Below are 25204 nucleotides of genomic sequence, written 5' to 3'. Positions count from 1 at the left end.
GCCAGAGCAGGGTCTTGAACTTGGGTCGCCCACATCCCAGAGGTCAGTTCCTCTTATCACTTGGTTTGTTTCTTTCCTATATTCCATGTTTGTGAAAATGTGTCAAAGGTTTTCTTTTTGTTCCAGTGCAGAATGAAAACAAACCTTGAAGTTGCCATGAAATGGAATTGTTGTCCTCTGAACAGTTCTGCTCACCAGCTCGTGAGCTTTCTGCGTGCCCTCTTGAGCACACTGGGACTATTCTGATTCTCTCGTAGCGCCCCCATATCACTCTCTCTCCCTCAGTTCTAGAATCTCTGTTGACATAGTTAGCACTGAGCCACTTAAAATCCCAGTGTACAGGACACACGAGAATTTGGTAAAGTGGCCAGAGAAATGTCCATTTTATAAAATGTGTGTGCATGCACACACATCTACAAATGTATTTCACACTTGTCTTGATTGTGAATCCTATTCAGACACTTTCATTCATATTACTCGTATCCTGAATCTCTGCAACTCCTTCCATGCCAATAAGCTGGGTACTTCATGCAACCCAAGCCCTTATAAATAACAAGGGAATTTTGTACACCACATACTGTGGTTTAGTCGTTAAAAGAGGCACTGGAAATCAGGACTCTGGCATTTTGTTCCTGACTTTGTGGCTTGATCTGAGTCACACAATTCTTTTTCATAGTGACGGGTTACCCATCTCTAATATTAATTTGATAATACTGAGTTACCCAGATTTGTTGTCAGTCTTATTTGATGCAAGTAATATGCTCTCGGAGCTGTGATGAAAGACGACATAGTGCAATTATGTTTTTTTTAACAGGTGCGTAACTAATAGTTTCAAAGAGAAGTAGCTAGTTTTAATATCTATGGACCGGTGCAGTGCACATATAAATAGAAATCAAGGTTTTAAAAGTCAGATAAACAGGATTTAGTTTGCAGCTAGAGATTTTGAGCACACCGGTTTTGTGAGATAATATTTTAGATTTATTTCCACAACTTATTGCACATTCATTTTTTCGAGTTTTCATTGCAGAAAATTGCCAGGGGGAATGGATTTTGTCTTCCTCAGCTGGCAGAACAATTTTCCACCTGTCGCCCAAATATTTGATGAGCAGGATTATGGTACAGCCACTGAGAGTTTATACTTTATATCCATAGGAAGCAAGAGGGTCTGATGAAACTAATATCCTGATATTAGAGACTGACTTGCTGAGATGTATATACAGCACTTATGACTTTCAATATGCACTGACAATTTGAGAGACCTTGGCTGCAAAGACATGACGTGCACACGTGCGTTTTGGTAAAGGGTTTTTTTGTTGTCCCCCACCTCCCCAGCAACCTTATATTGCCCAACAGTTTCTTTCTTCAGAGGAATACTTGCCTTCTTATATGAACTACTGCAGCACCTAGATTTCCACTAGAGGACTTCCACATGCTAGCTAGACCCGGAATCTAGTTGGATTGACATATTTCCTAACTGCAGCCAGAGGAGCTATGGAAGCAGGAAGCTTCTAGGTTTAGCTGTGTTTATAGAATGTCCTTTAATTGAAAACACATTGTAAGTGCTCCCAAGATTTCTTATTACTGGGGGTACAGAGAGTCTCAATAAGATAATTTTCCTTCATAAGCGTAGTTACTTGCAACTAGGCCAGCTGAATTATATGGCACCTGAACATTCATTTCAGTGGATTCCTTTTGATAAGACATGTTCCTAGTAAAAGACCTGATGTTTTGAATGATTTGGAGGAGCTTCTTTTGCAATATGAGGTAATGAACCTTGTAAATAGAATGGAAACAATTTGGGTGCAATATAATTACACTAGCCTAAAATCTTCGCCACCATCTTAGTTGGGCCTTTCCAATGAAGTGAAACTGATCACTAAAGATGATTCTGGGGTTTGAAGTTGTTTGATTTAGAGTACTTAAGATGAATAATATTTTATTTGTGCTTCACAACATCTAATGTCAGAGGTAGAATATATAAAAACAGAGAGAAGCACAGTGGATTTTTTTTCTTTTTCTTTTTTTTTCCTGGTTGGAAAGGAGACAAGCTACTGCAAAAAGTTATTAACTTATTCAAAAGCATGTTTCTCCATTTAACAGTTCTCTGCCCTGGAGTCAGTATAATTCACATAAACAGTCCAGAAATATTGTTATTTCATGTGTATTCCAAGTATAACTGGCATAATTATCTTTTGTATTTGGCTCATTAAATGTTATTTTTTAGTGAATCACTGCTGGACAATTGTCACATTGAAATGAAAAGAAGTCTCCGTAGTGCATTGAAACATTACGGAATTGTAGGTGTATAATTTTCTTGTATCCTTAGTTATTTTTTCTGGAGAGAGGAAACTGCACTACTATTCAACAATTGCCAGTTAATCCAAAGATTTCCCTTCCCATCTTAAGTATAACCCACACCCGTTGTGTGTGGCAGCTTATTCCCTTCTAATGGTGACTGGTCAACATATACATTGATAAGCACATCCTTGGCTTTTAGATCCAGAGGTCTTCAGTTCAGTAACCACTGCTGACAACCGACCTGCGGGCATGGCATTACATAAGCACAGTATCACTATAGATACCACTGTTATTTCAGAAAGTTGCTCCTCAAGTGTATAGACAACGGGCGGGGGGGAGGGGTACTGGCAAGTTGTCTCATGGGGGAATCTCTAAGCTGATGTGTTTAGTATTCTTTAAATCTGTAAACATCCTGTGTATAAGGCAGTATTACTATTGTATGTGTTACTGTTGAGGCTGTGGCGAAATTATTTCACCAGCACTATGTATAGTACAACATATAGTTGTACAGTTCCCTGATTGCAAGTGACATTTAAAATAGTTTCATTCCTTAAATTAATAATAATTACATGCAGTGCACTGCAGCCCTGTATGAATTAATTTATCACTATTAATGGTATGATAGTGCCTAGAAAAGCCAATCAGGGTCCCATTGTACTAACTGCTGTTGTATAAACATAGTAAGAGATGGTCTCTGCCCCAAATACCTTACTGTCTAAAAAGGCAAGGCAGACAAAAGATAGGGAAAGGAGGACTATTACCCCTATTTTACAGAGGAGGAACAAAGGCCCAGAGAGATGAAGCATCTTGCCCCAGATGAAGACTGTTATAGGAGAGCTGAATTCAAATTCTAGGCTCTGAGTGCCAGTCTTGTGGTTTCTCTCCCCTGTTCTAAGATGTGTTTTGTAGGTGCTGTGAATCCAAACTGAGCCTTCTGTTGGAGGAAAGGAGGAGATGTGAATCCTCAAATGCACGGCAGATTAACCCCTTTTATCCTTACAAATTAGATGGGAAATTAAACAGGAGAGTAGTTTCTAACCACATTCTTGCATTTAGATGTTGTAATGTCATTTATGTTGACTCCACTGACATTGTGCCACTATCTATACATTATATGGTCAGATCTGCAGACTTACGTTAGCACTGATATTTTTTTCTTTTTAATGCCTTGACATTGTCCTATTGTCTCCACAGCCGTGCATGGACATTTATTTTCTTGTGTCTTGATATTAGAAAGTTATTGTTGTTCAACAGCAGTGACATCTTTATGGTTTTCCATTTTGACATTATATTACCATATTACACTTGTAGGGGTATTGTCTTGGCTACCTAATTATGATTCCAACCCCCACTGAAATTAGAAATATACTAACATGTTGGGGGAAGAAAAATTGAGTAAATAATGTAAATACTTCAGAACGAATTACACATTCTTTCCCCATCAAAATGGTTTAGCCATCTCACAACCTTTTGTGAAACACCTCAGTTTGAGTGGCTACCTCTGAGGGACAAAAAACCAAGACATATAGGATGATCCTGAATCTAAAAAACTGAATATCTGGCAGTGTGTACTGAGCACCTTACAGATTTCTGAGGACAGCTATGTCAAAAAAACCGGACGATAGCGGGGACACCTTGACAGGTGGGAACCCTGACTTCAGTCACAGTTATGCACTTTTCTCCGTGCTTTTTCATACCCATTTTGAGTTTCCATGTAATGTTCTCCCAGAATCTTATGATGTGCCATGTTACCAACAGCCAGTATCTTAAATTCACATCAGTGTTTTTATAGGCAGACTCAACTGCATTTAAAATCAATGAGCATGCCTGCACAAAATTTCATTGTCGACAAATAGTGCCAGAGACTCCATGAAATTTGCTAACAAGAAGGAAAAAAAAACAGGTTAAGTTTTTCTCATGATAAATTTAGTTAAAAATCTTTTTTTGTTTTGTTTTGTTTGTTCCATGTATCATCATAGGGAGCAACTCACTGTTGCCACCTTAGGTCGTCATTTACATCAATGCAAAGTGGGTGTGAAAGGCTGTCTAATAAGAATGATGGTAGGATTTTTATTCATGTTATACACTGGTGTACATGACTATACAAAGCGCAGGGCATCAGTGAATTTGATCTATAGCATCCTGAGATACGCAGCGAGGTTCATTGTAGAATTCATTCACTGTTCAGTTCTTTGCTCTTATCACATTCTAGGAAGCTGCTCTTGTGTTTATGGGGCTGGGGAGGAAGGTGAGGAAGGAGGACTGGCAGCTTGTGCAATAGCATCTTAAGTGCAAGTGCATAAGTGCAATTGCATCTTAGGCAGCACATACATGAAGTTTTATCTACAGAAGCCATATTCTGTATGCAACAGATGCAATGCAAGCACTGTCATTATATATAGATAGATAGCAGAAATTTCAACATTGCCACAGATGCTGGTGGGTGCAGAAATGTGCCAGTGAAGCAAGAGCTCAGTTCTTAGATTGGGACACTGAGCTGGGAGACACTTACTTACTCCATGAATTGCTTTTAACAATGTACAAAGCATTAAAAAGTGTTCGTAAGATTAAATCTGCATCACAAACCTTATGGAACCAGAAAAGCAGCAAGCATTGAGGAAACGGCTAAAGAGTTGGAGGCTTGACCCAACTAGTGCCATTTCACTTTTTTGTAACCTGTTGTTACATGGAGGAGGGAGAAAAGTTGTTCTCAACCTCTGAGGATAGGACAAGACGCAATGGGCTTAAATTGCAGCAAGGGCAGTTAGTTTGGACATGAGGAAAAACTTCTTAACTGTCAGAGTGGTTAAGCACTGGAATAAATTGTCTAGGGAAGTGGTGGAATCTCCATCATTGGGGATTTTAAAGAGCAGGTTGGACAAACACCTGTCAGGGATGGTCTAGATAATACTTAGTCCAGCCTTGAGTGCAGGGGACTGGACTAGATGACCTCTCGAGGTCCCTTCCAGTTCTATGATTCACCATAGATAGGTACAACGCCTGGTGATCCATTTAGATAGACTGATTCTCCATTCCAATGAAGCAGTTGTGTGTCATTTAACAAGGTAAGTAGTAAGTGTGTTCTCCTTCAGCATATAGGGTTTAAAAAATATGCCATGAAACACATCAGCATGCATGTTCTATTGCTGGCCACTCTTGCTCTTTTCTGTATTGTCAATCTTTACTAAATACCACGTCCCTGTAGGCTTTAGTAAATCCATGTATTAGAGGAAATAACAAAGGTATTAAAGGATTTTCTATGGGCATCAAAACCTCATATTGCCATCAATTTCTTGAGTGACTTCCAAGAAAACCACATCATTGCATAGGGGGCAGGGTCACCTGATTAAGAGCATGTAGACAAATCCCACTCCAGTTGCTTTTCTGACTGAATAATGATTCTGGTTTCATTACTAATACCATTCCTTGCATGAGCAATTTACATATCCTATAACATATGTGAATCTTTCTAATCCTGTTTTTTTCCCTACACCCTTTCTGTGCTGCTATCTTCCATCATCTTGCCATAGAAATGAATTGAAAGTCAGAAGGCAGCTGGTGCCTTTAGTTTTGCAGTAAGTGATGGAGCATAGGTGGGTGGAAGAGAGACTGTAAGGTACAAATAGAATCAAAAGAAACTAACAGTAAAGTCGAGTATTGTCTAGAGGGGTTTGAATAACAGTTAAGAGAAGAAAACCTAGAGTCTGGAACTAAAGATCAATACATGTGATAGGCCATAATAAGGGATGTGATAATGGAGAGAAGATAGACTAGTTTATTGGAAAAGCATATTGGACAAATGAGGTGGCTAAGCAATGGGGTTTTCTGGCATCTGAAAGGATCATAAGAGGGAGACAGAAAAACTTAGTGCCTTGGAAGCAAAGAGGAGAGAAAAGATTGGTTGAGGAACAGAGAACTGAAGTGAGAAGACCATGGATAAAAAGAAAGAACACAAAAGTCTTGGAAGGTAATGGGGAGCAGAAGAGGATAATAGGGAGGGTAATATAAAGGAGAAAACCTAGGGATACAACTTGTACAACAAAGATGTATCAGAGGGGTAGCTGTGTTAGTCTGGATCTGTAAAAAGCAACAGAGAGTCCTGTGGCATTTTATAAACTAACAGATGTATTGGAACGTAAGCATGTGTCTAACAAAGTGGGTATTCACCCACGAAAGCTTATACTCCAATACATCTGTTAATCTATAAGGTGCCACAGGACTCTTTGTTGCTTTTAACATAGATATAAATACATATAAAAATGTTCAGAATTGCTCGAGATAGAACACTGTGGTCAATACATTCAACATTCAGTCTGAAAGTAAGGTTCTGGTCCTTAACTTTAAAGCTATTAATTGACTAAACCCAGATTATTCTGTTATCTGTGATTGACATTCTATAGTTGACTACTCTGGATTTGTCAACAACAAGGGCAATATTTATAGTGCAGAACTTTCTCCATGGCTTTGGAATTCCCTCCATTTGCTTTCAGGACAAGATGCAGAACTTGTCCCTTCCACATAGCTTTTTCAAAGGAAAGAAAGATGGGAGGATAAATTTTATATAATCTGAGGGCAGAGTAGGGAGAAAATCCAGAAGATTTACAATGATTACACTTTGTGGTGGACCCACATAACTCTTTGTTGCTTAGATACCTCACTCTGAATGCAGAGAAAGTTTTGTTTGCTGCTTATGGCATCAACAGTATCTACCTGTCTGTTTTTCTCTTGGGAAACACACTCAGTGCGCTGAAAAAATGTTTTTATGACTTTGTTTGTTATCGCGAACAAAAGGCATTTCATTGGTATCTCATATGTCGTTTACTAAGCATATTCACTGCAATAATGCAGTACTTGGTTTTGTAGGATTATATTAAATGGGAAAAAATACCATATCATGGTCCATAAAACTGACAAATGCAGGATATAGTTTTCTGATAGGTATCTAGCATTGACTATAATGAGGTTAACATGCATATTTGTTTAATTCTGAGAAGTTTCCCTTGTTTGGGGGCTCTGTGTCCTATCTTCCCCTATGCCCAAAAAATTCCCTAACATTTAATTTTAAAACAACACCACTTCCTTAATTTACAAAAACATTTACAACAATCAGACTTTGCTTCCTGTTTAAAATGTTTCATTTCAAGCTTTCAGAGTAACCTCTGAATTATGTCTTCTAAGATTTTAAATTTTAACAGATTTACCTCTGCTGATGCTGCTATCAAGGTTTTAAAACATGACCTGACAACTAACAGCAGCATATTTGTTCTATAAAGAATTTAGTGTTTGCTCCTAACTTTTTTTTTTTCTGTTATTGTCATAAAAAGATTTAAAGTCCCCATTGCATTAGTGTGCAGAACATAAAACACAAAGCGCTTCCTGAAAGGTAATTTTCCAAGAATGAAAAATACAAGAATCGTGTTTGATTGTTTGGTCTTCTGTCATTCACAGTTGCATTAAAACAACCATTTTTCTATAACTATGAATGGCCTTAATCTTGAAAACTGACAGTTATAAATGAAAAGCAATAATAATTTGAAAGCAAAACCCTTCAGAAGTTCCACCAGGCTTCAGATGAATTTGAAAACAAGTCGATGCACAAAAAAGATGTTGCAGGGGGAAAAAAGAGGCGGAAATTAAATAAATGAATAACATTTAGAAGAGGCTTTGATTTGGCCAAAAGCTGCTCTAGTGACCACAGCCAGAACATTGTTTTATTCATCTTGAGATACGTATGTGTGTGTGTGTGTGTGTGTGTGTGTATATATTTATATTTCACATGGCATAAGGAATAATCTTGTAAACTGATTTATTTCTTAGGTCCTTATCCTGCAAGGTGGCTGGGAGTAGCAGAATCTGGGTCTTACAAGAGTATAAGGTTGTATCTTGCTATATGCCCATTCACTGCTAATACAACGGGTCACTGATTCTGATTGGGGTCTCTGAGGGCTACTATTATATATTGATATAGCTAGATAAAAAGATACATGTCCATGTGTGTACATACAAAGTCACACATCCAATATATTTTCTTTACTCTACTCTAAATTTATTCAGATCATCCCTATCTAGCAGCAGGGACCTTACAGTATATCTGCAGCAAGTATACCTCTGAAAACAATGAACTGCACTCAATTCAGACTATCAGAAAGGGAGGTGAGAATTGTGTGATAGATTTTGCAGGTTCAATACATTTTTCCTGTTTCGACTAAGTCCTTTTAAATTGTTTTTAAGGAGAGTTGAAATGTCTCATAATACTCTGTCTAGTCTTGTTTTGCTATTGATTACAGTAGCTGAACCCTTTAGGACTTCGATGTGAAGTAACATTTTAGGCCAAATCCCATTTGCCTTAATCACACTGCTCCCATAATTTTACCTTCCACTGAAGCGTGTATGACTCTGTGGCATAGCATCTGCTAAGCACAGCCTCAAAATGAGTAGCGGACTGAGGGATTCAATTTGAAATCAAAAGACCAGATATTTCCGAGGTCTCTAGGAAATGGCCCATCAACTTGAACAAGTGGTATTTCGTGCAGTATTTCTGTAGGGTACGAGAAACAGTGGGCTATTTTCTGATTTCATTGACACTGCTGTGACTCTAGAGATCAGCTACTATAAACACTGCACTGAATGAACTTCATCCAGATTGACAGCAGTCTAGAAGGCGACAGAATATGGCCCAGTACCTGTTTTTACAGGAAAAGAAGAGGTTGTAAACCCATGCATGCCTAGGTGCGTGTAATGGCAGGTCACTTGAAGAAGCAGTGCGTGTGATATTCTAACATACCTGAACTTCCATAGGGAATGGAGGGATGTACTGGATAATCCCAATGGCCCTTTACAGATGACTGAGGCTGTAAGGAATGAACATTTTGACCGTGGAGAGCTCTTCATTTTTATAAATTGGCAGAAGGTAGTTGCTAGTGTCATAAAACAGTGTGTTCAGTGATTTAAACTGATACCCATTGTTCTCTTTGGACACATTCATTTACTGTATAGATCAGGGGCGGGCAAACTTTTTGGCTCGAGGACCACATCGGGTTTTGGAAATTGTGTGGAGGGCTGGTTAGGCGAGCCTGTGCCTCCCCAAACAGCCAGACGTGGCTTGGCCCCGCTCCCTATCGAACCCCTCCTCCCCCCCCGCTTCTTGTGCCCTGACAGCGCCCCCCCAAGACTCCTGCTCCATCCACCCCCCCCCGTTCCCTGTCCCCTGCCCCAGGAGCTCACAGCCCCGCCGCCCAGAGCATTGCGCTAGCGGCGCAGTGAGCTGAGGCTGTGGGGAAGGGGGGACTGTGGGGGAGGGGCCAGGGGCGAGCCTCCTGGGCCAGGAGCTCGGGGGCCAGGCAGGAGGGTCCCGCGGGGCGGATGTGGCCTGCGGGCCATAGTTTGCCCACCTCTGGTATAGATTCTTCGAAGGAGTGTGAAATCTCATAATATCAGCCCTGATGCCTACCAAAGCATGGTCTTCTATTTACCCTGAGCTGCACTGTGATTCTTAATGTTTTCTGAAGTGCTTTGAGATTCTTTTTGACAATTGTATAAGTTCATCCTATTATAGCACATAAATCATTTTAAATATGTGTTTTTAGTACGGAGGCAGTCAAGAACTACAGGCTGAGATGCAAAAGGGATATGCTGAGAACCGGAGACAGAAGAAAGCAACAAGGGGAAGGAGTATTTGGGGGTTGGTGCTGATGGAAGCATGAGAAGATATAGTAAGGATGAGAGCCAAGATAAAAAGAGTAAGAGAAGGGGGCACTGACTTTGAAAGTGAACAAAGCAGTATATTTCTCAGTCCTTGATGTTAACTCCCTTTTAGCATCAGGAAGTGTTAAAACTGTACATTAGGAGGAGCACACATCCCAAAATCATTGCTAAATTACGTGCTGGAGGAGACAGGAATATTTGTTCAGCATGCTGCTGTACCTGTTCCAGTCCCTGGGAGCTGTCACCATGGTATTTCATGTATTCATCAAAGATTTTGCACTGTGCTTGCCAGGAAATGTCATCTTAATTAGGGTTAGAGTGTGAAGTGCAATGTGTGTGGGGAGGGGATGAGAGGAAGGGCAATGCTAATAGGTGGGATATAAAATATTTCTACTCTAACACAGATCAGGAGTACTACAGAACAATTTTTCTGTTTGAACATGGTAATGGGGACCACAGAGAAAGTCCCATGTATCATAAATCACATTAAATATTTCATATATAAAAGTCTGGTTATTGTAGCACATTCAAATGGGTGTGCCTGCAGTTCTCATCTAATTAGGTAACCATATGGAGACAAGTAACATCTCCATAAACAAAAACCAAGGAATGCAATTCCTTAGTGGCTTTCCTTGAGATTAGGTAACTTCAGAGGCACAGATTTGCTTTCCAGCCCAACCGTTCATACTGTTGGATAATAAGCTATCTTGCTTACATACACTAAGGATAATGGAAGTCCTTATTCACTGAAGTCAGTGGGACTATATTTTTCAGGTGCAGATTTGGAACATGAGGCCCTACACTATAACATGTGGTGTGGAAATGATTTCAAGCAGCTACAGTGTAAAAATATTCCAAGATCTACAAGTGAGCGATTTGGGGCAAGATACACAGGATTGTTACCTCCTCCTCCTCAATATATTTGTTTCATTCTCCTTTTAAGTACATGCAATCTAATGCCAATTCAAGCCAAGATGAGTCTTCTTATTGATTTATATTGGCATTCTATTACAGTCATTGGAAAGTGTCATCTTGACTTTCCATTGACTTGTAATCTAAAGCCAATTTAAGTTGAGAGACAGACACAGCTTGGCTTGAATTGGCATTAATTCATACACTAAATGGTTTCTTTAGGAGTTATCTTCGTGCACCACAAATGAAAACCACGGATGGCAAGATCAGTGTTCAAAGGATGACTGGTGGATAGTTAGTGTGATGCCGATTTAAAAAAAAAAAAAAAAAAATTCCAGAGGCAGTCCTGGCAATTACAGGCTGATAAGTCTAACTTCAGTACTAGGCAAATTGGTTAAAACTATAGTAAAGAATAAAATCATTAGACACATAGATGAACACGATTTGTTGGGGAAGAGTCAACATGGCTTTTGTAAAGGGAAATCATGCCTCGCCAGTCTATTAGAATTCATAGAGGGGATCAACAAACATGTGGACAAGGGTGATCCAGTGGATATAGTGTACTTCGACCTTGTCAAAGACTTTCTCAAAAGTCCCTCACCAAAGGCTCTTAAACAAAGTAAGGAGTCATGGGATAAGAGGGAAGGTTCTCTCATGGATCAGTAACTTGTTTAAAAGATAAGAAACAAAGGATAGGAATAAATGGTTAGTTTCACAGTGGAGAGCAGTAAATACCAGGGTCCCCCAAGGTTCTGAACTGGGACCAGTGCTGTTCAACATATTCATAAATGTGGAAAAGGGGGTAAACAGTGAGGTGGCAAATTTTTGGAGATGATACAAAATTAGTCAAGATAGTTAAGTCCAAAGCTGACTGCAAAGAGTTACAAAAGGACATCACACAACTGGGTGTCTGGGCAGGATGTCGGATTAAATTCAGTGCTGATCAAAGCAATTTAGTGCACATTGGAAAATATAATTCCAACTATACATACAAAATGATGGGGTGTAAATTAGCCATTACCAAGAAATATTGAAGTCATTGGATGGGTCTCTGAAAACATCTGCTCAATGTGCAGCGGCAGACAAAACAAAAACAAAAAAACAATGTTAGGAACCATTTGGAAAGGAACAGATAAGAGGACAGAAAATATTATAATGCCACTATATAAATCCATGGTACGCACACACCTTGAATACTGCATGCAGTTCTGGTTGCTTCATCTCAGAAAAGATACATCAGAATTGGAAAAAAGTACAGACAAAGCAACAAAAGTGATTAGGGGTATGGAACAGCTTCCATATAAGGAGAGAGCAAAAAGACTAGAACTGTTCAGCTTGGAAAAGATATGACGGGGGATATGGTAGAGGTCTATAAAATCATCAATGGTTTGGAGAAAAAGGATGAGAAAGTGCTGTTTATCCCATCATATAACGCATGAACCAGAGGTTACCCAATGAAATTAACAGGCAACAGGTTTAAAACAAACCTAAGGAAGTACTTGACCCAACACATAATCAACCTGTGGAGTTCATTGCCATAGGATGTTGTGGAAACCAAAACTATAACTGGGTTCAAAAAAGAATTAACTAAGTTCATAGAGGACCGGTCCATCAATGGCTGTTAGCCAAAATGGTCAGGAAGCAACCCCATGCTCTGGGTGCCCCACAAGCTGGGACTGGATAATGGGATGGACCCGTTGATAAATTGCCCTGCACTGTTCACTCTCTCTGAAGCATCTAGCACTGGTCGCTGCCAGAGACATGATACTGAGCTAGATGGTCGATTGGTCTGATCAAGTATGGCTATTTTTATGTCCATTAAATTTAGCCACTGATGAGGTTGGTTGGAGGATAGACTGATAGCAATATTAAAAAGAGATGGTGGTGTAATTTGACATGATACATTGTATGTATGTTAAAAGTGTAGTGGTTAGTAACACAAGGTCTTCCTGGGCCACAAGGAGAAAAATTGCCCTGGTTCTTGCCTCAATGGGTAATTAGCAATCATTTTTAAGTGACTTTTCATTGGTAGCAAGCAACTAAGCATCTGAGGACCTAGGAGGAAATTATGTCCTCCACTGATGTCAATAGGGCCAGGTTTTCACAGTATCAGTCCTTTGCCCCAAATGGTGAGCATAGTAAGTGCTTGGCAGATGTTAGGTCTCTGTGTGGACAAGCTAGGGTATGAATCTGTAGTGCACTAAGTCAGTTCATGGAGCCTGCTATGTTGCACAAAAAGTTCTGTAGTGTGCTTTGACCTACTGCTGTTTCTCTTTTAGTTGTAGGTCAGTGTGCACTATGAGACTTTTAATGTACAGCATCAGGGTCCACATAGCAAATGAGCATGTGGCAGACTAGTGTGCTATTGATTTATACCCCAACTTGCCATGCACAAAGTCTCTGTATAGACAAGTCCTAACTAAGCAAAATTAAGGCTGGGCAATGTAACTACTAAAGTACAGTGTATGTTCTCATTATTTGACTAACTCTACATGTGAATAATTAACAAATTGTTCACTGTTCTTTCCCATCCACTCACTGTCTAATAGATTATTTGAGGATAAGCAAGGGTATGCTGCTTTGTAAGGCTTTCAAGATATTGATGAAGGTTTGATGCCCATATCAAATCTTATACCTTTTTGTTATTTCTTCCAATGCTTGGATTCAATAAAGCCTACAGGGGTATGGTATTTATTGAAGATTGACATAATGGAAATTGACAAAAATGGTCAGTAATAAAATGCTAAGAATTATGATCTATTTTATGAAGTGCATTGTGAATGTAACTTAAAACATACCAAAGATCTTCTCTGGCCCATCCAAAAAACATTTTTGTTTTTCTGATCGAGATGTCTTTACACTACATATAAAGACTCTGTGTGTGTGTGTGTGTGTGTGTGTGTGTGTGTGTGTGTAAGATATCTTTACTTATATTTATATAAAATAATACATTACATATAAAATAATATATCATTAATAATTATAAAACACTATATATAAACATATATTCATAATTATAATAGTGTAAATATATTATATCATAATTATGGGTATAATGTTAAATAGCATTTATTGTCTGTGTGTTGTGAGCATGTGCACGCTCACAGATGAAAAATGATGTTTATATAAACACACACACACACAGATGAAAAATGATTAGGTATGTATTATTATTAAAAGTAACCATCGTATTCTCACTATTCCATAATATAATAGATCTGTCTTCTTTAAAAAATTGTCATGCTATTTCATTGTAATTTACCTTTCATCTAATTTCATCTCATTATTCTTATTTAAATCACATACACTGCCGTCAGCTATTCCTTTCTCTTTCACAGTGTGCTCTTTTTATCTGCCTATGGACTCTGTTCTCTGTTATCAATTGGCCATGCTGTACATATTCAGTCCTTTTTAATCTTTCTTCACAAATCAGGCCCTACTGATTTATTTTTGTTGCCATTCTCCGAGTTCCTTCACAAAGCTGCCAAGGTATATAAAAATCATAGAGGTATATAAAATCATGAGTGATGTTGAGAAAGTGGATAAGGAAAAGTTATTTACTTATTCCCATAATACAAGAACTAGGGGTCACCAAATGAAATTAATAGGCAGCAGGTTTAAAACAAATAAAAGGAAGTTCTTCTTCACGCAGCGCACAGTCAACTTGTGGAACTCCTTACCTGAGGAGGTTGTGAAGGCTAGGACTATAACAATGTTTAAAAGGGGACTGGATAAATTCATGGTGGCTAAGTCCATAAATGGCTATTAGCCAGGATGGGTAAGAATGGTGTCCCTAGCCTCTGTTCGTCAGAGGATGGAGATGGATGGCAGGAGAGAGATCACTTGATCATTGCCTGTTAGATTCACTCCCTCAGGGGCACCTGGCATTGGCCACTGTCGGTAGACAGATACTGGGCTAGATGGACCTTTGGTCTGACCCGGTACGGCCTTTCTTATGTTCTTATGTATGTTAAGCCATTGAAGTAAATATACAGGGACCAAATCCCGCTTCCACTGACATCAACGGGAGTTTTACCATTGACTCGAGTGGGACCAGGATTTGCCTCAGTTAAAACAGAGTTGTAACAAATAACAGGCTTGTATTGCAGTACTTCTCTCTTGCCCTTCACAGTCTTGAGCATCTGGTTGACTAAGTCTGGGAGTACAGAGTGTAAATGGCACTCAACTCCTTGTAGGACAAGGCCCTCAGGTCCTACTGATTGTAACAGGAGCAGAGGGCGCTCAGTACTTCTCTGGACAAGTTCAGCATCTTGCAGGTTCTGGCTCTATGAAAGCTGCTAGGTGAGATCTTTCCCTTCCTTGGTTATCTTTAAAAGGACAATAATAAATTGAATCAATATCAAAGTGTGTTGAAGTTTCTTCAAACCCTGTTAGAGGTGGCTGTTTGTTTATTCCACTGCCAGGATGCTAAAATAACACTGGTCGTATCAATAGACTTCTGTATGGTTAATGTGCTGATCCCTGTTAAATCTGCAACAACTGCCTAAAGGAAATTAAATGCAATATTTGAGAGGAGGGTGTTCTTGTGGTTAAGACACTGGACTGAGACTCAGGAAATCAAACATCCTGTTTGAGCTTGAGCAACTCAATTTCTCTGTGCTTTGGTTCCCCATCTGTGAATTGGGGATAATGATACTTCCTTTGTCTGTCTTGACTATATTTAGATGGCAAATTCTTTGGGCAAGGGTCTCTTTCTTACTATTGGTCTGTACGATGCCTACCATTCCAATCACAAGTGAGGCCCATAGGTGCTACCATAATACAACTAGATAAGAAGTTTCCAGGTATTATTTAGGCAGCAAAATAACATGGCAGAAATGGTAGAAAATCGAGTATTAACTGAATCCAAACCAGAAGTATTCCTATTGAATTATAGGCTAACATGTAAGTCATTGTCACTTCTTCTGGGTTCCAATATGCAAAAATTTCTTTTCTTCTCTCCTGCCAGGAAATGACAACAGTGAAGCCCTTCCTGAGTCTATCCCATCCGCTCCTGGAACATTGCCTCATTTTATGCAGGAACCAGATGATGCTTACATCATTAAAAGCAACCCCATTGCCTTGCGATGCAAAGCCATGCCCGCTATGCAGATTTTCTTCAAGTGTAATGGTGAATGGGTCCACCAAAATGAGCATGTCTCTGAGGAAAGCATGGATGAAAGTACAGGTAAGAATGGGACTTATGTGTTCATGTGAAAATATCTTAGAATACATTACTTATTGGCAAAACGCAAAAGGCAGAGGGGAGAAATAGGATGTAGAGAGAGAGAATGAGATTTAGAGGGGAAGAATAAAGGGCACCTCTTTCAGAAAGTTGAGGACAACAGCTCTTAAAAGACAGAAAGGGAGAGCCATGGATGGAGATAGTGTAGGAAAAGATTACTCCTGAAATGTATAGCTGTAATTAACTATTCTGGCTGAATAGACACAGGGAAAGGGAGAGAGGAAAGGTGAGTGGGGCTGCAGGAAGTAATAAGTGTAAAGGGGAATGAAGTTTAATACAGTCGAAGTTTTAAAGAGGTGGTTAGAGGCTGGATCCTGCTGCTTTTCTTGCTGCTGATATCAATGAGAGCAGGATTAGGCCTTGAAAGAGAATGACTGAGGGGTTTGGAGGGAGCAAGAGTCCCTGGTATTGCAACTAAGACACCTGTAGCATGAACTACAAGTAGGGAATACCTGTGCATTTACGGAACCCCTTGTCCCTACCCAGCAGGGATGAGCTTGGAAGTCTGTGGCAGTGCTACTAAACTGTATGGCTTGAATGCTTCCCCCCCCCCCTCTGTGGGATATTTGGCAGCTAATGGAGTTAAGTGGGAGCATTGTATCTTGTAAAAGTGTGTGTCTGAAAATAGAGAGCGAAGAGAAGGAAGAATGCTGAAAAATGATCAGCAGATTTTATCATGCTCCTATACCATCCTATAGTCCCTCTCATTTACAGACATCTTGATAAGTATTGCAAACCAATTTAAAGCGGCACCCTCTTGTAATTTCACAATTCTGTTTTCTTTATTACCTTCCTCCGCCTGTTAAATTCCAAGATTGCTAGGCAACTCCATGTCTTGGAAATAGCTGTAGATATAACATCCTCTCTGTCGGTACAATAAATTCCTTTTTGGGGGAAAAATGCCACCATTTTAAAAAGTTTCATATCTAAAATGCTGGTGGTGTAAGGCATTCATGTATAAGTGACAGATTCTGAAGAGATTACACACTAAAGGCTTTTTGTAAATGCTATTCAGGATGAATTTTAATCTTTACAGTTACCTTTTTGAAAAGCATTTAATAGGCATAACCTTTACTTCCAAAGACATTTCTGAATCAATATAGAAGAAATGTCGTTCCTAAATGTTTTTCTTCCATATGGTTAATGAAAATGTGTCTTGTCCACACTGCAATTATGTTTTCTAAGCCTTGGACTAATAGCAAAATTGATTGAGAGAGCAACATAGATTTTTTTAAAAAATTGCACAGGTAACATTGAGATTTTTGAACTTAGTGGCTCAGGCAATTACAAATTGAATATAGAACCTAAAAATTGCAAGCTTGAATGCAGCCCAGCATTAGAACTGACCAAAAATTGTTACTATTTGAACATGGATATGGTCAGAATCCTTTTTGTTTGGATTTTCAGAATCCAAAATGCGAGTGAAGGCTGCATACACTGAGCCATAACCATAAATGAAAATTTATTTTTTCATTTGTCTCAAAAGTGTCCTAAAATAGTTTATGGGTATTTTAGTCTTTTTGTATGTTTACATCTTGTTCTGAGACATTTAATGGGGGTGGTGGGGGTGGTGGAGAATGGATGGAAAGCTCAGCGGCCTTAAATTGAGGGATAGACCTGGTGAATTTTTTTTTCAACTACTTGTTTATTGCCATTTTTGTAACTTAGTGTAAACTTTCCAAAAGCACATAAGTCCTGCTGACTTTAAAAAAAAAATTACTTCTGCTCTGTTTATTGCTGGGAGTTATAATTCAGATGACCAGAGCGGATTTCCAGGTGTGCCTCTTTGTTCTGAGAATTGACATTTTAAACCTCTAGCAGAAAATGGTACCAGTGGAATCGCCAATTCAAAAGCTAGAAAGGAAGATTCCAATAATTCTGGGAACTATACTTGTGAAATAGTGGGTACATGTGTATTACAAAGGAGTCTATAGGTGTGACGAACACTGGGTAATTGCCCAGATGTGTCTCTACAACCCTGCATGTTCCTTCCCTTTGGGTTAAATCAGGTGGTACTGGTATCTCCTTTGTATACAATTTACAATATATGCTAAGCTGGAGAATGCATTCAGTGCAAGACTTTAGGTCTTGGTATCTCCGCTCAAAGCGGAAGCTGTACTACTTTTGAAGTATATGGAGTATTATTTATTGTTGTCTAAAGGGACTGCAGATTGTGGCATACTGTCACCATCTAATAAATACAATCTGATATAATACAAGTACGCTTTAATCTTGTTGCTAGGATGAAGATGCAAAAGTCATTTTAGCTTCACTTAATCATTAGATATTTAAAAAAAAAGATAGTAAGAAATACGGCATCTCTTTTTTTAATTATCCATGTTTAAATTCCTGCTACAGGTATTTCAGCCCACAGGCACTAATCTGCAGAATGGATGGATGTACTCTTAGCTCAGGAAGCCCAGTTGTGCTATCTGTGGTATTGGGCAATATGAGCTGTGAAGTCCCTTTTAATCTCAAAGTTTCTTTGCATTTTAATGAGATGCACAAAATATAAAACTGTATTTCTGTATCTAGATTCTCAGTGACAGAAAAATGACTTTAATTCTCCTTATGTGGTCCACAGTTTCTGAGGCATTCTATAGTCTTCAACAATTGAGTTAACAAAGCATTCACCTCTCAGGACATGTGGCGTAAATGCCGCATGTCTGAAAGCATGTGACAGGTCATGAATGTGATTGCTTGTTCTGATTCCTGATATTTAAATCTGAATAGTATAATGGCTGCTACAGCGATTTGTCCTAGTTCTTATCTGTGTCACTCCTCCAAGGTTTAGACACTAGTAAGACAGTTACTGGCAGGCTGGCATGGCATTTTGGGTACTGGGCAGCCTTCAGTTTTAGAGTGGTATTTGGAATTATGCCAAGAGTGCACCCTCATATTCAGAGAGAGTCCCTAGAACTTGTGAAAGCAGATCATGTTAAATGGAAGTGGGTCCTTTGCTCCCTGCCTTTCTGCTAGCAGTGAATGTGAAAATTGCTGAAGGGATAAACAGAAAGATGATGCCCAAAAGCAGCGCGCGCGTACACACCCTCCCAAAAACTCTAAATTTCTAAAGAGGAAATTTAATAACAAAGCAAGGAATATATATCTGCAGATTGCTCCCAGCAACTCCCGATCAGATGTACACAAGAAGCACTTGGCAGTGGTAGCAAAGGCACAATGCTACTGATGGGTTTTATCTACAACTCATTATTACACTTGTATAAAAAGGTAGGAGGGACAGCTGGTGGTAGGCATTGGGCTTACTTTGGCACTGCAATGAATATTAAATATGATTTTCTAGATCTGGGTATTACAAAGCAGAAATAATAATCTTAGAATAAGACAAAGGTCCTTATTAATTTGAAGGGTAGAAATAGTATGAAGGAAGGATGGGCTTTTGGTTAAGACTGAGACACAAGAGGACCCGGATTCCAGCCCAGCTCTGCCATAGCCTCCTTGTGTGACCGTAGGCAAGTCACATCATCTCTCTCTGCTTTGGTTCCTGATTTGTAGACTGGAGAAAGTCAAACTTCCTTTACCGCACCCTAAGTCTGTCTTACTCATTTACAAGGTAGATGAAGACCCAGTCTTAGGCCATGTCTACACTACGAGCTATGGGTGGGATTCCCCTGCTCATGTACTCATACTCCTCCTCTCTCATTGAATTAGCATGAGTATGAACAGCAGCATAGCAGTGGTAGCGGGGAGGCATGGCTGAGTACATATCCACTGCGATTGTATGCTGCTGCTAGTGCTACCATGGCTAATTATACTCACACTAGCTTGATGAGTATGTGCACACAAGCAGGGGAATGACAACTAGCTCACAGTGTGAGATTTAGCTTTAGTTGGGGCCTCTAGGTGCATCTGTAATAAAAACATTAAATTAAGGCATAACTTCTTTCTGATTTTTTTTATTTGCGCTTGAACATTCCAGAACATACCTCAAATTATTTTTAAAATACTTCATCTTTGGGGTTCCCAACAGGATCAGACCTGTGAAGAGTAACTACAGTTTTCTTTTCTGATAAATAAAAGGATTACAGCAATAACTGCTGTCAGCGTTTTTCTCATTTAAACAAATAAAACTGACAAATGATGAAGTTCTGTGCTGCTGCGTTATGTTTAGTGCATACAGAGCAATTATTCATCTGCTGCCAGCATTAGTCTATCTGCAACTAAACCATCCAACAGCACAGAAAGCTTATTAGCATATCAGTACCACAATCATAATTTTATATTCTGTAAGGCTGTACTGTATAACAAAAGATGACAGTTATAATTTGCACAATAATTTAAAGGGTTGGACTTTCAGTGCTTATTAGAGTTATGCAAGTTATCAGGTACAATTCTGCTCGTGTTTATGACATGCTAGCTTTTGTTTGCATGGATTTTGGGCTCTACCTATGATGTTTCCTATGAACAATTTTGCTGGTACCTCTTGAGATGTAGGAGGTAGGTGGATATACCTTCTTGGTACTATTGAGTGAACTGCAATGATGAGGAACTGCAGCACTTTCCTCCTGCCACAAATAGGACTACTTTGCCCAAGTTTTTCTAAAATAGTTGTAAATAGGATGGCGCTCTGATGAAGAGAAAAGTATTTCTAAGCATTTCCCAAATATTTTGGATGCCTCTCTTGGGACATCTTAAAGGGGTCTGATTGTTCAGGAAATGCTGAGCACCTGCCTTATTAAAACCAGGAACTTTTAATGTATCTCTGCTTAGGCAATCAAAAACATTAATCGCTTTTGAAAAAAATTAGGCTCTAGGTTGGAGATAACATATCTTAAAAAAACTTAAGCCATAATTGGCTAAATCCAGAATGATGATGGCTCAAAATTTCATAGTAATAACGAGGAGTCATTTCCAGGCCCTTACTATTCACGTTAGAAGGAGAATCTCTGTACGTTGGTAACAGTACAGGGACTATGAAACACTTTAAGCAGTTCTGGAAGAGTTCAACTCTAACAAGTCGCTGCTGTATATAGTATGGCTTTATCATGTGCAGCATTAGGCAGATATATAATCTGAAAGTCATCTGATATGGCATGGGTGCCCACACTTTGTGCAGCTAAGAGCTGCATTGGCAACTTGCCTTGATTCAGGACTGCCCCAGTGAAGCCTATTGCAGCTGCCCTCATCTTTAAACCATAGGTCAATCTACATACATGGCTGAGCACACAAGGCTCCATTTCTCTGAGCTGTTCCAATTGATATGGGGCCTTTTCATCATGGAGCCTGCAGTCTCTTTGCCACAGTGCTGTGTTACAGAGAGGGGAAGCTGCTGATAGTACTGCAGAGCTCCCTGGGCTGTGTTTGGTTCATAATCCTTTACTGTGTTTCCATCATGAGAGAAGATATAGGGAATCTTTATAAAACAGCTATTTTCAGAATTGTAACATCAGTGTGCATATTTAAACAAAACAAACAAGAAAGATGTTTGCTTGCTTGTTACAGAATGAGCATGTGAGTGACTATAGGGCTAATGAGATACCTTTATAAAAGATCACAGGTTTGGCCATCCCACTGAGTAGTGTGACAAAGCAAATAGAGTAAGCGAAAGAAAGTAAAATGTCCTCTAACAGCTGCTGGCAAAGTAGCACAATTTTTGTTTTGCTTTACAGCATTTAAGGCTGATTTGACCGCCCCTCTAGTATTCCTGGTGGGCCTTATCTCTACTGTTTACTGAAGGAACAGGTTGACTTCCCAATGCCTTTCAGAAGTGAAATACCCAGCTGTTAATGATGCCTGAGATTAAGTGGAAGCCAATTTATGGAGTTCAGGTTTAGAAATTCCTTGCTGCTTTATAAACTTCACAGGCATGAAATATTTTGAGATTGAGTTTCCATTCATTTCCAGCCAAGGGGAAATAAGTATCTCAGGATGGCACAGGAGGGGAGAGAGAAAAAAGTGGCAGGAATGAATGTGCTCCATTTTCAAATTAATGCTTTTATGACCAGCTATCTTTCAAATTATTTGTGATGCCTTTTTACTGGGTTTGGATTATATCTGCACTCCCCCAGATTGTCCTACAGTGAGTGTCAAAGATGTGGCTAACAGCCACAGCCTATCAGTCTAGGGAGGGAAGGATGCATGGACCCCGACTCTCCTCTCAGTCTTGTCTAGGAAAAAAAGAACCTTCCAGTTCCACTGCTAGTGTAAAGGAGAGGAGAATCAGGGCCACACTTTGTAGTGTAATGTTATTTTCCCCTCTCTGATTTGTGGCTATCCTTAACATATCATTTTACCCTGGAGGTGAGATGGTGTCTTTCTTGAACCAAGCTGGAAATATCTGGGGTCCCCTGAAATGCCCTTTGCAAACAGCAGAAAGGATGCAACTGACTGTGGTGCTGTGTTCTGAAAGAGAATGTTAGACCAGATGAGAGAAAGCAATCTCTGGCCATAGCGACAATAAGATGAAAGCAATCATATTAAAGGGCATTTGTAGAGGAGTGGACACAACCACAGTATCTACTTCTGTGAAGTGTATCTATACATGAAAACAGTTTTCCTGATGGACTCGGTATTAGAGCTGGTTTAAAAAAAAAAAAAAGCAAATGTTTAGATTTCAACAAGATTTTTAATGGAAAAGTGTTGAAATGAATCATTTAGTCTTATTTCATTTTGATTAGGTAAAAACATTTAGTTTAATTACATTGTAAGTCAAAATGAAATTAAACTAAAAGTATAATATATACATTACAATATTAATGTTAATTTAATTCAATATTAGTGAAACAAATATTTTGATATTTCCAAATTGAAATGGTTCAGAATTTCCATTCTGTGAAAAAATTTGAAATATTGGCGTCATTCCAAATTGGAACAAAAATGAATTTCAAAATGTCATAATTTCCTATAGGTCAGAAATTCAGTTTTCTAACCGACTCTGCTTACTACCTTCTCCATTCTCTTGCAATAGCTCAATAGAAGTGGATTATGGCTGCATGGCTTTTCATTTGCTTTCATCCTTAGTCCAATTGTTGTTCTTCGAGTGCTGTCCCTGTGGATGCTCCACTGTAGGTGACGGTGCGTCCCGGCGCTGTTGATCAGACATTTTTGGTAGCAGTGCCTGGTTGGGACGCACACACTCAGTTGGTATCTCTCGTCCCATTGGAATCTTCCTGAGTGCGTGCGTCCCGCACCCTCCTCAGTTCCTTCTCAACCGTCCTCGGCCGAAGACGGGATTCGGAGCAGTGCTGATCCTCTTCCCTGGTTTGTGAAGGAAACAATTACAAAGAACATAGAAATAGTTAGTTAGTAACATCCCAGTTGTTTCCCTTCCTTTAGAATAGTTACTTAGTTTAAAAAAAAAATTCCCCTTAAGTTTGTCTCCCACTGAGACACTCTCCCCTGACATTACTAGTGCAATAATGCCAGGGGATTCAGGATTCAAGGAATGTGCTTCCTGTCAGGACTTCATGCCAATGTCCGATGGACACTCACGCTGTGTGAAGTGCCTTGGCGACACACATGTCCCTGCCAAGTGTGTCCACTGCACCAGCCTCAAAACCAGGGCTCGTCCTGACAGGGACCTGCGGCTGAAACTGCTTCTCATGCAGAAATCCCTGCAGCCGCCTCTGGAGATGGGCAATGGCAAACCCTCTCCCTCACGCTCTGTGGCCAGGTCCGAACCGACCGGGAGCATGGCTTCACCCTCTCTGGAGCAGAGGCAAGAAGCTCTGCAGCTGCCTATGGAGCAGGGCAGTAAACCCGCTCCCTCACGTTCCCCTGCCAAGGCAGAACAGACCGGGAGCATGGCTTCACCCTCTCTGGAGCAGAGGCATGAAGCTCTGCAGCTGCCTATGGAGCAGGGCAGTAAACCCGCTCCCTCACGCTCCCCTGCCAAGGCAGAACAGACCGGGAGCATGGCTTCACCCTCTCTGGCAGGGGCGGCTCTAGGTATTTTGCCGCCCCAAGCATGGCAGGCAGGCTACCTTCGGCGGCTTGACTGCGGGAGGTCCCTGGTCCCGCGGATTCGGTGGCACACCTGTGGGTGTGGGAAGCTGTGGGACCAGCGGACTCTCCGCAGGCATGCCGCCAAAGGTTTTCCCCTTCCTCATCCCTCTTAGGGACCCCTCTCACGAGCACCTTCTCTGCGTGGAGGTGGCTCATCTTCTCCACCTAGATGCAGTCAAACATGTGCTGACGCAACATCGGGGAAAAGGATTCTACTCCCAAAAGAAAGGCAGGGGGTGGAGACCTATATTGGACCTACGCCAACTTAACAAGTTTGTACATGTATAAAAATTCAAGATGGTCACACTGGGCACAATAATACCCACACTGCACAGGGGAACTGGTTCACAGCCCTCACCTTACAAGATGCCTATTTCCATATATACATTCATCCAACCCAGCAGACATAATTTCTGCATAACACTGACTCTGCCACCAAACGTATTGGCCTCCCTACATTGGTAGACAAAACCAGAGAACCTATGCACGGACGTTCCCTTCCATCCACACTCCCCAGTACTCATGCTGACCACGGTCACTTCCCAGATAGATCGCAGAGCACACTTAGGCGACCACAAGGCACAGGACCGCTGGTCCCTATCAGAGACGCGTCTGCACATCAATCTCCTAGAACTCCAAGCTGTCAGGCAGGGAGGAGCACAATCTCACTCCCTATGCACAACAGCCATTAAACTATGGAATTGGTGCATACATCATCACATAAGTCACCGCTTCCTACTTGCCCATGTGTCACAACACTACCGCCGACAAACTCAGCAGACACGAATGGGAATTACATCCTTGATACCCCGACAGCTCTCCTCTCACTGGGGTACTCCATCGATAGACCTGTTTGCCACTCCTCAAAACTGCAAATGCCATCTATTTTGCTCCAGAGCGGGACTCGGAAACGCACTTCATTCCTTGGAACAACTCCCTCATGTATGCTTTTCCACTGATTCCACTCATACACAGGGTTCTACGCAACATCACAGAGGACAAGGCCCGGGTCATACTTATTGCCCCAGCTTGGCCCAAGCAGACATGGTATCCTTACCTGTTATGCATGTCCATCCGTCC

General features: G+C 40.3%; 1 protein-coding gene across 8 annotated transcripts in view; it reads left to right on the top strand.

Annotated features, from left to right (window-relative positions):
- UNC5D (unc-5 netrin receptor D) overlaps nt 1–25204 on the top strand; it is a 297576-nt gene that overhangs the window by 132937 nt on the left and 139435 nt on the right. For all 8 annotated transcript variants that reach the window (XM_045007079.1, XM_045007082.1, XM_045007074.1 and 5 more), the window contains exon 2: nt 15884–16102. In XM_045007079.1, the coding sequence (XP_044863014.1) occupies nt 15884–16102 (219 nt within the window). The remainder of the gene's footprint in view (nt 1–15883; nt 16103–25204) is intronic.

The sequence above is a fragment of the Mauremys mutica genome, chromosome 2 (genome assembly GCF_020497125.1).
Source record: "Mauremys mutica isolate MM-2020 ecotype Southern chromosome 2, ASM2049712v1, whole genome shotgun sequence".
NCBI lineage: Eukaryota > Metazoa > Chordata > Testudines > Geoemydidae > Mauremys > Mauremys mutica.
The sequence above is the reverse complement of the archived record's forward strand: the minus strand, read 5'-3'. Positions and strand labels throughout refer to the sequence as shown.